This window comes from Haematobia irritans, chromosome 2 (assembly GCF_050003625.1).
Source record: "Haematobia irritans isolate KBUSLIRL chromosome 2, ASM5000362v1, whole genome shotgun sequence".
In the NCBI taxonomy this organism is placed as follows: domain Eukaryota; kingdom Metazoa; phylum Arthropoda; class Insecta; order Diptera; family Muscidae; genus Haematobia; species Haematobia irritans.
Window position 1 is genome coordinate 178,246,367 of NC_134398.1, and position 17,166 is coordinate 178,263,532.

Sequence of the window (17,166 nt, forward strand, 5' to 3'; positions counted from 1 at the left end):
TAGCGGCTAAACTCGAACTTAATACTCACCTTTGACAAATTTTCTGTAAAACTAAAATTTTGACAAAATTTTCTGTAAATGTAAAATTTAGACAAAATTTTTTATAAAAATAAAATTTTTGACAAATTTTTTTTTAAGACATAAAAATTTGACAAAATTTTCTATAGAAATATAATTTCTGTAAAACTAAAATTTTGACAAATTTTCTGTAAAACTAAAATTTTGAAAAATTTTCTGTAAAAGTTAAATTTTGACAAAATTTTCTGTAGATATAAAATTTAGACAAAATTTTCTATAGACATAAAATTTTGACAAAATTTTCTATAGAAATAAAATTTGGACAAAATTTTCTATAGAAATAGAAATTTGAAAATTTTCCATTTTGTACTTCCTGCATTGATGACTATCGACGCGTCTGTGAGGAGTGGCTTTATTACACCCATGTTTATTTTGGCATCAGTTTACCAATGAATTTTTTGTTTGTACACACATATTTAAAATTCTATCATGCCAAATATTATATATAAACTTAAGGTATATTCCGACTATAATGCAATAATGTAGTCTTTGTAGCTTTGTGATTGACCAAGAATTAGTGGAGATGGGATGGGGATGGGATATGACCATGTATGCGAATATATTGAAGTATTAGTGAGCCTGTAAATTATCAGTGGTATGTTTGTGTGGAAGTGAGTGAGTGATATACATAGATTAAGATCACCATCGTGACACGGTGTTCTTTTCTTTTGTATTGCCGAAGAAAACTGATGATGATGATGATAATAAGAAAGAAATCTTTTCATGTTTTTTTTTGACATTCTATTAAAAAGTTTAGGATAAATGATCACATAATTTTAGTCTTTGTTCAGACTACGGAGCGAGCAATACTACGGGCGAAAACTAAAATTCAGAACGGCGGTTAATAGCGAACACAAACGTATGCATAGATTAAAAGCAAAATTTTAAAAATCACTACACCTACTATGGATGACTAAAATCAAAAAAAAAGTTCTTTTCACAATTTATTTTCTTCGTTCTTGTTAAATACAAAGATTTAATTCAAAGTTAACTCAATCAATTAAGAATGACATAGAAATGTGAAAATGTAAAAACTAAATCGTATGGCAGTTACAAAAAAAATACAAACCCGAAATTGACAACGATTTTAAAAGAAAATCTTAATACGATATATTGTACTAATAAATCTTACTAAAGGTGAAATATAAAAAAAAGTAAAGATATATGACAAGAAAATCGATATTTGACAGTGCAGAATTTTTGGCAAAAAGACGTTGGAAATTTTTGTATAAATTTTATGATTTTCTTAAAGTGAATTAAAAGATGTTAGACTTTAAATTGCTGAGAATATTTTTATTTTCTCACTTTTGACTATTTTCAAATTTATGTGAATTACATATGAAAACCCGTATTATTTTTGAACCCGTCACCATTGATTTTTTCAATTCCATTTATAACGCATGTAAATATCGATCTACGACTACATCTTGATCAATGATAAATCCTTAGACAATCTAACGATGTCCGCCCAACTGTCTGTTATAATCACGCTATAGCCTATAATAATGGAAGATTTGACACATATTCTGTATTTCAGATTTGATAAGTTCTGAAATTGACACAGATTCAGTTTTTTGTCTGCAAGCAGGTCAAGTTCAACAATGGGCTATATGTATATATATACTGGTATAGCCTCCATATAAGTCGATCCCCGATTCACTGAGAAAACAGTGAACCCACCAGGAAGAACACTTTTGGTTAATTTTAGAAAATTTGATTTATTTTTGGAAAATTTTAACTAAACCGTATTATGTTACAAATGCTGACATCACGCCGATATCACAAAGGCGGGATTGGGCATTAGAGGGTTAACTTCTTGAGGGAATAAAAAGTGATCTTGTAATCCAAGATACCTGAAACTGGAAGTAAAATTACCCTATTTTAATGTTCATACTCATTTTGAGGTTTTAAAGCCTAAACCGAGAAAAAGTTCCACTACTGCTCTTTTGCCATATGTTTAGAATATTCGGAGCTACACCCAAAGAAAAAATTCTTTCCTCTGGAACGAAATTTTCCTTTGGTATGCAATATTTTCTATAGACTCAAATAACTTCGACAGCTCTTAACTGACGTAAAATACCTCTAGTTTTCCAAAATTCAATTAAATCGGATTAAAATCAACGGCTTCCACGACCTCATAAAGTCATACCGGGAGATCCGTTAATATGGAGGCTATATCGAAACATGAACCGAAATGCATCAACTTTAGCCCAAGTCTTTATGGATCTGAAATACAGCTAGGATTCCAATTTATAGAATGTTCAAGACTTAGCGTCGGGCTATCGAGTTATATGGATGTTATATCGAAACATGGACCAATATTGCCTGCCTGCTTGCATACAAAAAATGAGTTTGTACACAATTTCAGCACGACACTTTCTTAATGCGCTATCTAAGCCCATTAAAATGTGTTAATGAAAAGTAAAAATCGTCTTTAAAAGTGTTGAAAAACATCTCCTTTTTTTAAACGTTTTTTTTACCTTTGTAGCCAAGGTGCAAAAAGCTAACAAATGTATACACGATTCCATTAATTTTGAAGAGTTTTTCAGAAAGGTAAAAGCCAAGTTGACAATAATAAAAAGAAATTTTCTTTCACGTTAAGATCACGGATGCCAATCGAGTCCAAAATAATCTACCAAGATTTGGAGTAAAATTTACCAAAAACTACCATATTATTTTGTCAAAATGTTATTTGTATAGAAAATTTTGTCCACATTTTATTTCTATAAATAATTTTGTCAAAATTTTATTTCTGTAGAAATTTTTGTTAAATTTATATTTCTATAGAAACATTTGTCAAAATTTTATCTATATAGTCTATAGGGCTTTGTCCAAATACATTTGACAAACATTGTAGTTTAGTCTATGTATGGTTTTAAGCTGAAATAAAAAAAAAACAACAAATTTTATTTCTATAGAAAATTTTGTCAAAATATTATTTCTATAAAACATGTTCTCAAAATTTTATTTCTATAGAAAATTTTGTAAATAGTTTAGTCCTATAGAAAATTTTGTGAATATTTTAATTCTATTGAAAATTTTGTCAATATTTTATTTCTATAGAAAATTCTGTCAAAATTTTATTTCTATAGAAAATATTGTCAACATTTTATTTCTATAGAAAATTTTGTCAAAATTTTACTTTTATAGAAAATTTTGTCTAAACTTCATTTCTACAGAAAATTTTTTCCATATTTTATTTCTATAGAAAATTTTGTCAATTTTTCAGTTTTATAGAAAATTTTGTCAAAATGTATAGAAAATTTTCTATAGAAAATTTTGTCAATATTTTATTTCTATAGAAAAATTTTTGAAAATTTTCTTTTTATAGAAAATTTTGTCAAAATTTTATTTCTATAGAAAATTTTGTCAATATTTTATTTTTATGAAAAATTTTGTAAACATTTTATTTTTATAGAACATTTTGTCAATATTTTATTTCTATAGAAAATTTTGTCAAAATTTTATTTCTATAGAAAATTTTGTCAACATTTTATTTTTATACAAAATTTTGTCTAAATTTTATATCTACAGAAAATTTTGTCAAAATTTTATTTATATAGAAAATTTTGTAAAAAATTTATTTCTGTAGAAATTTTTGTAAAAAATTTAATTCCTATAGAAAATTTTTTCAAAATTTTATTTCTATACATTTTTCAAAATTTTGTTAAAATGTTAATTGCTATAGAAAATGTTGTCAAAATTTTATTACTGTAGAAAATGTTGTCAAAATTTTATTTCTATAGAAAATTTTTCAAAATTTTATTTCTATAGAAAATTTTGTCAATATTTTATTTCTATAGAAAAATTTGTGAAAATTTTCTTTTTATAGAAAATTTTATTGTTATAGAAAATTTTGTAAACATTTTATTTTTATAGAAAATTTTGTCAATTTTTTTTTTCTATAGAAAATTTTGTCAATATTTTATTTCTATAAAAAATTTTGTCGATATTTTAATTCTATAGAAAATATTGTCAAAATTTTATTTCTATAGAAAATATTGTCAAAATTTTATTTCTATAGAAAATATTGTCAAAATTTTATTTCTATAGAAAATTTTGTCAAAATTTTATTTCTATAGAAAATTTTGTCAAAATTTTATTTCTATAGAAAATTTTGTCAAAATTTTATTTCTATAGAAAATTTTGTCAAAATTTTATTTCTTTAGAAAAATTTGTCAAAATTTTATTTCTGTAGAAGATTTTGTAAAACATATTATTTCTATAGAAAATTTTGTCAAAATTTTATTTTTATAGAAAAATTGGTCAAAATTTTAGTTCTATAGAAAATTTTGTCAATATTTTAATTCTATTGAAGCTTTGTCAAAATTTTATTTCTATAGAACATGTTTTCAGAGTTTTTATTTTATAGAAAAATTGGTCAAAGCTTTATTGCTATAGAACATTTTTTCAAACTTCAATTTCTATAGAAAATTTTGTCAAAATTTTATTTCTATAGAAAATTTTGTCAAAATTTTATTTTTATAGAAAATTTTGTCAAAATTTTATTTCTATAGAAAATTTTATCAAAATTTTATTTCTATAGAAAATTTTGTCAAAATTTTATTTCTGCAGAAAATTTTGTCAAAAATTTTATTTCTATAGAAAATTTCTTCAAAATTTTATGTCTGTAGAAAATTTTGTTAAAATTTAATTTCTATAGAATATTTTCACAATTTTATTTCTATAAAAAATTTTGTCAAAATTTTGTTTCTAAAGAAAACGTTGTCAAAACTTTATTTCTATAGATTATTTTGTCAAAATTTTATTTCTGTACAAAATTTTTGTAAAAATTTTACTTCTATAGAAAATTTTGTCAATATTTTAGTTCTATAGAAAATTTTTTCAAAATTTTATTTTTATAGAAAACTTGGTGAAAATGTTATTTCTATAGTAAATTTTGTCAATATTTTAGTTCCATTGAAAATTTTGTTAAAATTTAATTTCTATATTTTGATAGAAAATTTTGTCAATATTTTATTTCCTTAGAAAATTTTTTTCAAAATTTTATTTTTATAGAAAATTGTGTCAAAATTTTATTTCTATAGAAAATTTTGTCAAAATTTTATTTCTATAGAAAATTTTGTCAAAATTTTACTTCTATAGAAAATGGTGTCAACGTTTTATTTCTATAGAAACATTGGTCAAAATTTTATTTTTATAGAAAACAAAAAAATTTTGTTAAAATTTAATTTCTATAGAATATTGTCACAATTTTATTTCTATAAAAAATTTTGTCAAAATTTTGTTTCTAAAGAAAACGTTGTCAAAACTTTATTTCTATAGATTATTTTGTCAAAATTTTATTTCTGTACAAAATTTTTGTAAAAATTTTACTTCTATAGAAAATTTTGTCAATATTTTAGTTCTATAGAAAATTTTTTCAAAATTTTATTTTTATAGAAAACTTGGTGAAAATGTTATTTCTATAGTAAATTTTGTCAATATTTTAGTTCCATAGAAAATTTTGTTAAAATTTAATTTCTATATTTTGATAGAAAATTTTGTCAATATTTTATTTCCTTAGAAAATTTTTTTCAAAATTTTATTTTTATAGAAAATTGTGTCAAAATTTTATTTCTATAGAAAATTTTGTAAACATTTTTATTTCTAAAGAAAATTTCTTCAAAATTTTATGTCTGTAGAAAATTTTGTTAAAATTTAATTTCAATAGAATATTTTGTCACAATTTTATTTCTATAGAAAATTTTTTCAAAATTTTGTTTCTATAGAAAATGTAGTCAATTTTTTTATAGAAAATGTTGTCAAAATTTTATTTCTATAGAAAATTTTGTCAATATTTTATTTCTATAGAAGATTTTGTCAAAATTTTATTTCTATAGAAAATTTTGTCAAAATTTTATTTCTGTAGAAAATTTTATTTCTATAGAAAATTTCTTCAAAATTTTATGTCTGTAGAAAATTTTGTTAAAATTTTATTTCTATAGAAAATTTTGTCAGAATTTTATTTCTATAAAAAATTGTATCATAATTTTATTTATATAGAAAATATTGTCAAAAACTTATTTCTTTAAAAAATTTTATTTCTATAGAAAATTTTAACAAAATTTTATTTCTATAGAAATTTTTGTCAACATTTTATTTTTAAAGAAGATTTTGTCAATTTTAGTTCTATAGATTTTTTTTATAGAAATAAAATGTATACAATAATTTTATTTCTATAAAAGATGTTGTCAAAATTTTATTTCTATAAAAAATTTTTGTAAAAATTTTACTTCTATACAAAATTTTGTCAATATTTTAGTTCTATAGAAAATTTTTGCAAAATTTTATTTTTATAGAAAACTCGGTCAAAATTTTATTTCTATAGAAAATTTTGTCAATATTTTAGTTCCATAGAAAATTTTGTTAAAATTTAATTTCTAAATTTTTATAGAAAATTTTGTCAATATTTTATTTCTATTTCTGGATGATTATCGTTGACCTTTTTATTTATCATTAAGAATTATTTTTCATAGTTTCGGCTAGAGGTCGATTAAAAACATAGATATGATGTTTTTCTTTTATTTTTATTTCCAATATTTCGGTTGACTTCGTCAAAAAAGAAAAAGAAAAACATCATATATTTTTGTTTTTTAATCGACCTATAGCCGAAACTATGAAAAATATTTCTTAAAAATATTTTATTGCCTTAGAAAATTTTTTCAAAATTTTATTTTTATAGAAAATTTTGTTAAAATTTTAGTGCTATAAAAAATTTTGTCAAAATTTAATTTCTATAGAAAATTTTGTCAAAATTTTATTTCTATAGAAAATTTTGTACTTTTTTTTTTCTATAGAAAATTTTTTCTCTATAGAAAATTTTGTTTCTATAGAACATCTTGTCAAAATTTTATTTTTATAGAAAATTTTGTCAAAATTTTATTTCTATAGAAAATTTGGTCAAAATTTAATTTCTATAGAAAATTTTGTCAAAATTTTATTTCTATAGAAAATTTTGTAAATCTTTTTTTTTTCTATAGAAAATTTTGTCAAAATTTTTTCTCTATAGAAAATTTTGTTTCTATAGAACATCTTGTCAAAATTTTATTTTTATAGAAAAGTTTGTCAAAATTTTATTTCTGTAGAAAATTGGGTCACAATTTTATTTTTATAGAAAAATTTGTCAAAATTTTATTTCTATAGAAAATTTTGTTAAAATTTAATTTCTATAGAAAATTTTGTCAAAACTGTATTCAATGATATCCAAGATTTATTTATTTGTAAGACGATTCATGTTTAAATTATAGATTTTTGACAGTGAAAAAAACACGAAACGTGCGTCAGCTGTTAAAGCCAGTGTTGTCAAAAATATACTATCTAAAAAAGCAGCCTTTACATAGACAGACAGACCGACGGACTGACACTACTTAGGTGATTCTGAGCCGATCAGAAATAAATATTTCTAGTGGGCAAATTTTCTTGCAGATCATACTGATAGTGGTACAGGTGTGGCGACACTATTTCAAATCCTACTTTTGTTTTTTGTTTTAAATTATCTAGTAGTCATAGATTATTTTTCATTTCAAGTGACATATGTTTGTACTTTATATCAATTTAGGATTAACTAAGTAGCCTTAGACTTATGTACGATTTTCTCAAGACAATTGATTTTCATAATTTGTCAAAAATAAAATATTGCTTTTTGGATTGTTTAATCATCCCGATCCATTGATTTTATCAATGTTTACTAAATTTCGTAAGTTTTTATGTAATAATGTACATTATGGATTTTTTTACAGATCAATAGCAAATGAAAATATACACTACACGAAAATATATACTAAAATCCTTCACAACAAAAAAAGCTCCTTCCATCTGGACATAAGGTTAAACAGAGACATTTGTTAAAAAAAAATAAATCAACGAACCTTATATATATCAACCTTATAATACTAGCCACAAAACATATATCTCAAAAATTTACTATGAAAAATCTCATCTGAATAAACATCAGTCAGTCACTCATGTGTCGTCTTTTTCCATGATAAAAGTGTTGTGTTTATCAGGCATAACTGACAGGCAGGCTGGCTGGCAGACAGGCGTGTGGAGACAATAGAAGGCAATCAGTGTCTCCAGATTGAGATTCAAAGTAAAGATCATTTTTTGCCTGTATGCTTGTTCTTTTACTTTGCAGATAAATTGAATTTAATCATAGAAAATTACCAAGACAAGATTTCACATTCACACATACAAAAGCCAGCCACAGTGTATAAGTGAGCGCAAGCGCGTATATAAATAAATGAATAACAATAGAATTGTGCACGTGTGTGTATGTGTTCAAGTGTATGAAAATGATTTACAGTTTTTTCTTTCTCTCTCTCTCACTCTCCCTCTCTGCTTAAGCCATAGATTATAAATACATATCACTTAGAATTTGAAAGGCCCGTTAGAATAAAATCAAAGAAAAAGAAACCAAAACACACAACAACAACAACAACGATAATAAAAAAGCAAAACTGACAACTGGCTTATCTTAAATCTCATTGTAAAACGTCATCATCAATTCGAATGACCGCCATTGTCATTCACAAAACGGACATCCCAACGTGAGAGTATTTAAGTGTGTGTTCTGTGTGTGTGTGTGTGGGTGAAAGACGAACAGAAAAAAACTAAACGAACGTCAAATTCAAATCAAATTACAATTAATTTTCATTTAAATGAAGTACCAAAGTGCTTTGTATTAAAAAACAAAACGACAGCTTCTGAAAAAAAAAATACATAATCCCTCCAAGCTCAAAGTGAAAAAGAAAATAACCGCTCAACAACAAATAATTGAAATTAAACGAAAAAATATAATTAAAACAAAAAAAAAAAACAAACACACATTTCCTATAAATGAATTAAATTGCTACCATTTGCTGGTTTTTATTTATCCTGGTCAGTTTTAATTAATTGTGATTATAACTAAGTACACATCCATAAATAATTTGAAGTGAACAGCTACCTAAGAAAAACATCGCTCTACATTTCTTCCTCCAACCATCCTAAACATCTCACTAACCAGCAAAATGGGAGGTGAAGAAGTTGCTACGGAAACGGGATATGTTCCGCCCCCAAATTCCCGCTATGCTGATTTTTGTCAACGTCATGGCATTAATCCCAATTTGATTATGCTCAAAATAACACTCTTCGTTATGTATGGAGGTAAGTGATTTACAATAATTTTCAATTTACTTTTAAATGTAACAGTTTATTTTGGAGTAATTGTTATTAAAATTTTAAATTAATTTAAATAAAAAAGTTGTAAAAAAATAAGATCAGAAATTCAAATCTTAAATATGAAACAAAATTACTGCTTTGTTAAGCTCAAAAAATAAAATTGCAAGCAGAGAAGGAATATGAGCACTCCAAACATGTTTCAAGAGTGGTCTGGATTTTAGATTAGGAATTTTAATTAGAATAAACAAGTCGGCTTTTCGACCTACGAACCTTTTGCAAAAGTGGGCTTTTCGATGTATCATTCAGAAATGCTATCTTTACATTGAAAAACCACAACTCTTGTTGGCAAAGCCATTATGATAAATTCAAATGTATGGTAGAGCTCCCATAATTATGGACTTATATGGACTAATTTTTGCATGGTCAGGTTAGGTTAGATATAGTGGCTGCCCGATAATTCACGCTCAATTAGACTATTCAGTCCATTGTGGTATCACAGTGGAGAACTTCTCTCTTATCACTAAGTGCTGTCCGATTCTATGTTTAGCTCAATGACCTTTTTGTAGGTGAGTCCGAACGGCGTAGCCATGGAGAGAAGCTGTGAAATACTCAGACATGTCACAAGCATTACAGAAAGGGGATAATCCATCGCTGAACAACTTTTTGATGTTTGGTTGAGGCTGGGATCGAACCCATGACCATGTGTAAGCAATGCGGGCATCTTAACCATTACACCACGGTGGTTCTTATCGATATAGGAGGCCATGTACCAAATTTCAACCGGATCGCATGAGATTCGCTCTTTCAGGAGGCTCCGTAATGTAAATCTGGGGTGTAAATCTGGCGATGTTAGAGTACATACTAACACAGCGTACCAAATTTCAATCGGCTCGCATGGAATTTGCTCTTCGAAGGGGCTCTTCAAGCGCTGTTACCATAGATTGTGGAATTCTACCAAAAATTGAATTGTAGATTTTTTACCGTTTGGTAGATTCGAAGAATTCTTGATGTTTTGGTAGATTTTAGAAAGTTTACAAAAATCTTCCTCTCCAACTAAGAGGTTCTTCCATTTTCCATACATAGAAATACAATTTGGACAAAATCTTCTACAGAAATAAAATTTTGACAAAATTTTCTATAAACAAATTTTGTTGATACAATTTTCTATAGAAATAAAATTTTGACAAAATTTCCTAAAGAAATAAAATTTTTTATACAAATAAAATTTTGACAAAATTTAGGTTAGGTTAGGTTATGTGGTAGCCCGATGTATCAGGCTCACTTAGACTATTCAGTCCATTGTGATACCACAGTGGTGAACTTCTCTCTTATTACTGAGTGCTGCCCGATTCCATGTTAAGGTCATTGACAAGGGACCTCCTTTTTATAGCCGAGTCCGAACGGCGTTCCACATTCCAGTAAAACCACTTAGAGAAGCTTTGAAACCCTCAGAAATGTTTACTGAGGGGGGTAATCCACCGCTGAAAAACTTTTTGGTGTTCGGTCGTAGCAGGAATCGAACCCACGACCTTGTGTATGTAAGGCGGGCATGCTAACCATTGCACCACGGTGGCTACAGAAATAAAATTTTGACAAAATTTTCTATAGAAATAAAATTTTGACATAATTTTCTATAGAAATAAAATTTTGACAAAATTTTCTATAGAAATAAAATTTTGATAAAATTTTCTATAGAAATACAATTTTAACAAAATTTTCTATAGAAATAAAATTTTGACAACATTTTCTATAGAAAAAAAGTTTAAAAAAATTCCTATACAAATAAAATTTTGACAAATTTTTCTATACAAATAAAATTTTGACAAAATTTTCCATACAAATAAAATTTTGACAAAATTTTCTATAGAAATAAAATTTTGACAAATTTTTCTATAGAAATAAAACTGTGACAAAATTTTCTATAGAAATAAAATTTTGACACAATTTTCTATAGAAATAAATTTTTAACAAAATTTTCTATAAAAATAAAATTTTAACAAAATTTTCTATAGAATTAAAATTTTGACAAAATTTTCTATAGAAACAAAAATTTTGGCAACATTTTCTATAGAATGAAAATTTTTACAAAATTTTCCATAGAAATCAAATTTTGACAAAATTTTTCATAGAAATAAAATTTCGACAAAATTTTTCATAGAAATAAAATTTTGCCAAAATTTTCTATAGAAATAAAATTTTAACAAAATTTTCCATAGAAATAAAATTTTGACAAAATTTTCTACAGAAATAAAATTTTTACAAAATTTTCTATAGAAATAAAAGTTTGACAAAATTTCCTATACAAATAAAAATTTGCCAAAATTTCCTATACAAATAAAATTTTGACAAAATGTTCTATACAAATAAAATTTTGACAAAATTTTCTATAGAAATAAAATTTTCACAAAATTTTCTATACAAATAAAATGTTGAAAATTTTTCAATAGACATAAAATTTTGACAAAATTTTCTATAGAAATAAAATTTTGACTAAAATTTTTATAGAACTAAAATTGTGACAAAATTTTTTATAGAAATAAAATTTTGACAAAATTTTTTATAGAAATAAAATTTTGACAAAATTTTCTATAGAAATAAAATTTTGACAAATTTTTCATAAAATTTTTTATTAAAAAAATTGACAGAATTTTCTATAGAAATAAAATTTTGACAAAATTTTCTGTAGATATAAAAATTTGACAAATTTTCCCATGGAAATAAAAATTTCACAAAATTTTCCATAGAAATCAAATTTTGACAAAATTTTGTATAGAAATAAAATTTTGACAAACTATTCTATAGAAACAAAATTTTCTATAGAAATAAAATTTTAACAAAATTTTCTATAGAAACAAAATTTTAACAAAATTTTCTATAGAAATAAAATTTTGACAAAATTTTCTTTAGAATTAAAATTTTGACAAAATAAAATTTTGACACAATTTTCCATAGAAATAAATTTGACAAAATTCTATAGCAATACAATTTTGAAAATAAAATTTCTAAGAAATAAAACTTTGACAAAATTTTCTATAGATTTAAAATGTTTCCAAAATTTTCTATACAAATAAAAAATTGACAAAATTTCCTATAGAAAAAAAAATTGACAAATTTTTCTATATAGGTATATTGTTGACAAAATTTTCTATCGAAATAAAATTTTGATAAAATATTCTATAGAATTAAAATTTTGACAAAATTTTCTGTAGAAATAAAATTTTGACAAAATTTTTTTTAGAAATAAAATTTTAACAAAATTTTCTATAGAAATAAACTGTTGACTAAATTTTCCATATAAATAAAATTTTGATAAAATTTTCTATAGAAATAAAAATTTGACAAAATTTTCTGTAGAACTAAAATTTTGACACAATTTTCTATAGAAATAAAATTTTGACAAATTTTTCTATATAGGTAAATTGTTGACAAAAATTTCTATAGAAATAAAATTTTAACAAAATCTTCTATAGAAATAAAATGTTGACAAAATTTTCTATAGATATAAAATTTTTATAAAATTTTCTATAGAATTAAAATTTTGCAAAAATTTTCTATAGAAATAAAAATTTGACAAAATTTTCCATAGAAATCAAATTTTGACAAAATTTTCTATAGAAATAAAATTTTGACAAAATTTTTCATAGACATAAAATTTTGACAAAAGTGTTCATAGAAATAAAATTTTGACAAAATTTTCATAAAATTTTCTATAAAAAACAAAATTGACAAAATTTTCTATAGAAATAAAATTTTGGCAAAATTTTCTATAGAAATAAAAGTTTGACAAAATTTTCTATAGAAATAAAAGTTTAACAAAATTTTCTATAGAAATAAAATTTTAACAAAATTTTCTATAGAAATAAAATTTTAACAAAATTTTCTATATAAATAAAATTTTAACAAAATTTTCTATATAAATAAAATTTTGACAAAATTTTCTATAGAAATAAAATTGTGACAAAATTTTCTATAGAAATAAAATTTTATCAAAATTTTCTATAGAAATAAAACGTTGACAAAATTTTCTATAGAAATAAAACGTTGACAAAATTTTCTATAGAAATAAAATTTTGACAATTTTTTTTTAATAAAATGTTAACAAAATTTTCTATAGAAATAAAATTTTGACAAAATTTTCTATAGAAATGACATTTTGACAACATTTTCTATAGAAATAAAAATTTGACAAAATTTTCTATAGAAATAAAATTTGACAAAATTTTGTATAGAAATAAAAGTTTGACAAAACTTTTTCATTTTTTATTTGGTAGATATATGGTAAATTTTTTGTTTAAAATGTTGGTAGATTATTTATGGCACGAGTGGCAAAATGTTCCAATATGTGATCTTTAATTTATACCTAAGATTCTGCCCGGTCGATCTAACAGTGATGTTTATTTATATTGCTATAATTTTCCTTTTAAGTTTTCCGCATAAAACTGGCAATTGTTACCGAATGTAGGAAACTATTTTCCATGCCATCTGCTTATTCGTATGGCGTTTCTATGATTCATTGCATACTAAATAGATTTTCTAATTAGCAGACAAAATAAAATTCACAGCTAGACTTTGTTTTAATTGCCGCTACCACATCCATGCTCTTAGAACATGGAATTTCCTCCATCTACCCCCATTTCATTTTAGATTCAATGCCAGTTATTAGTTTAGTTGGACTCTAAACGATTTAGCTCTATTATTTAGTTGCATAGAAGCTAGAACTAAAACAAAAACGAAACCGAAAACATTTGCCAAGCCTCTGACATTACAAGACAATTTGTCTTAATTGCCATTGACCGTCAAGAATGGTTTGTCGGTCAATTTTGTTGTTTTTGTTTCGTTTGAAAGTCAAATTGAGATCCGAGAAGCTCATATCATTCCAAAGCAGGATGGATAATGATGATAGTGACCAAACGACCCAGAGACCCAAATTACGAGAGCACACGAAAAAAAAACCATGAAACTGAAACTATACTTCAATTTAGAGCTAAAGTAATTTTTCTCCATCTTCAAGTTTTGCTCGCTTGCTCGCCGCATTTAATGTCATTTCCTTCACTAATGGAGCAATGTGAGTGGCCATATTTCTAGACCATCGTAATTGGATTGAATTGTGACAAAAGATTAGTAGTGGCCTGGGCACAAGGTTATGAAAAGTAATACCCAGTGAACTTACAGATATGGAGAATGCTTTGGAAAGATGGACAAAAATAGACGGAAGGACGGACGAAATTAATAGACAGACCAAATGGAAAGACGGACAAAATGGACGGACGGAAGGACGGACATACAGTGCAACAATTTGTTGGTATGAACTTATCTTATTCATAGCTCCATCCATATAAAGATTTAGTGTGATAAGATTTGATGTGACGTGATAAAGACGATGATGATGATGATAGTCTTAATTTTTTCCTTTAATCTTAAAACAAAACAATAACAGCATTAGCAATAACAGCAACATGAGATGGTCACCACCATGAATTGAAATTTCTTGCCGTTGTCACTGTTATTGGATATCACACTTAATTTAATAGACTAATTTTACAAATAAAAATCTTCCATTTATTCTGATTGTATTTGAGTGTAAATATGCAAGAGGAACCCAACCAACCAACACATTGACAATAATGAAGATTAATGCAATACGTTTTTCTATGGCTAGTTGGGGAAAATGTCATGAGAATGTGATGGTGTTAGTACATGAAACCGACTAAATTAAGTCTTAAGCCAATTCGAAATATTAAAATTTACGAAAGTGGTGTGATAAGTACATAGCCTATTTATGAATCAAAACAAAATATATTTTGGAAAAATACTGATTTATTTTTCAATATTAGCCTTGAAAATGTATTTTCTCTAGGGGTTTTTTGTGAAAGGTATTCGTGTGAGTGGTACAGATTTTTTTCCAACTGGGATTATTTTCCAACTCACCACAAAATACGATTAAAATAATCAAAGACAGATATTCTGTTCGACTTTTTTAATGTGCCCTTAAAAAACTTACTTTCTTTTATTATTTTGCTCCTTTTTGTCATGACATGCCACTTTTATCCATTCAAACAAAAAAGTTTATTTGAATTCAAAGATTTTTAAATCCAAACTTTTAGAAAAATAGGTTCTTCATACGTTCCGATATAACAAAATGTGTTTCGGGCAGAACTTTTTTAACACAATATATTTAAGTGTAAAAATGTAATGTTCCTAAACTAGCATTAAATGTTTGGAGCACATGTTAGAATACATTTTGTGTTTGGGACATCAATGTTTCATTAAAATAATATGTTTGAATGTAAACATATATAAATTTACAAAATTCGAGTAAACATATATATGTTGTGATATTTTATTCAGGGAGCGACAGCGAGAGAGAGAGAGAGAGAGAGAGAGAGTATAGAGAAAGAAATAGAGATTGAGGGTTGACGAAAGTTATCAACATAACACAGCGAGAGAATCAAAAGAGAGCAATTTCTGTGAAACTATTTGTATGTTATTTTGGAAAACTGTTTTATGAGTTCATTTGTTTTGGCTATGCCGAGGCTTCGCCAAAAAATTTGATATGCTTAAGTCGAAATATTATTTAAATTAATTTGTTTTTGCCTTGAGAGTAGCATTTTATGTATGTGTGGACATGTGTATTCAGATAAAGAAAATTAAAAAAAAAGTGCAAAATATAAAAAAATTACAAATGAATCTTCATAAACAATAACGAAAGGGCACTATACTCTTTTTATATCCTCTACCATAGGATGGGGGGTATATTAACTTTGTCATTCCGTTTGTAACACATTGTTCTAAGACACCATAAAGTATATATATCCTGGGTCGTGGTGAAATTCTGAGTCGATATAAGCTTGTCCGTCCATCCGTCTGTTGAAATTATGCTAACTTCCGAACGATAACGAAGTAGTTGTTACTGATGTAGGTCGGATGGTATTGCACATGGGTCATATTGTATCACTTTTACGTATAGCCCCCATATTAATCGATACCCAGATTTGGCTTGCGGAGCCTCTTAGAGAAGCAAATTTTATCCGATCCGGTTGAAATTTGGTACGTGGTGTTAGTATGTGGTCTCTACCAACCATGCAAAAATTGGTCCATATCAGTGAATAATTATATATAGTCCCCATATAAAACGATCCACAGATTTGACCTCCGGAGCCTCTTAGAGGAGCAAAATTCATCCGATCCGGTTGAAATTTGGTACGTGGTGTTTGTATGAGGTCTCTAACAACCATGCAAAAATTGGTCCATATCGGTGAATAATTATATATAGTCCCCGATCCCCAGATTTGACCTCCGGAGCCTCTTGGATGAGCAAAATTCATCCGACCCGGTTGAAATTCGGTACGTGGTGTTAGTAACAACCATGCCAAATATGGTCCATATCGGTCTATAGTTATATATAGCCTATCCCCAATCACACAAAAATTGGTCCATAGCGGTTCATAATCATGGTTTCCACTCAAGCCAAAAATAATCTACCAAAATTTTATTTCTACAGAAAATTTTGTCAAAATTTTACTACTATAGAAAATTTTGTCAAGATTTTATTTCTATAGAAAATTTTCTCAAAAATTTATTTCTATACAAAATTTTATTTCTATAGAAAATTTTGTCAAAATTTTATTTCCATTCAAAATTTTGTAAATATTTTATTTCTTTAGAAAAATTTGCAAAACTTTTATTTCTATAGAAAAGTTTGTTAACATTTTATTTCTATAGACAATTTTGTCAAAAATTTTCTTCTATAGAAAATTTTTTCAAAATTTTATTTCTATAGAAAGTTTTGTCAAAATTTTATTTCTATAGAAACTTTTGTCAAAATTTTATTTCTATAGAAAATTTTGTCAAAATTTTATTTCTATAGAAAATTTTGTCATTATTTCTATAGAAAATTTTGTCAATATTGTTGTTCTATTGAAAATT

General features: G+C 25.3%; 1 protein-coding gene across 8 annotated transcripts in view; it reads left to right on the forward strand.

Moving 5' to 3' along the window:
• Positions 1-868: 868 nt before the first annotated feature.
• Positions 869-17,166, forward strand: part of LOC142226759 (uncharacterized) — a 323,175-nt gene continuing 306,877 nt past the window's right edge. For 2 of the 8 annotated variants that reach the window (XM_075296940.1, XM_075296947.1), the window contains exons 1-2: positions 873-1,215; positions 7,821-9,225. In XM_075296940.1, coding sequence (XP_075153055.1) covers positions 9,090-9,225 — 136 coding nt within the window. In that variant the 5' untranslated portion in view covers positions 873-1,215; positions 7,821-9,089. Of the gene's footprint in view, positions 1,233-7,820; positions 9,226-17,166 lie in introns of all 8 variants that reach the window. The other 6 variants (XM_075296945.1, XM_075296944.1, XM_075296942.1 and 3 more) reach the window with 6 other exon arrangements.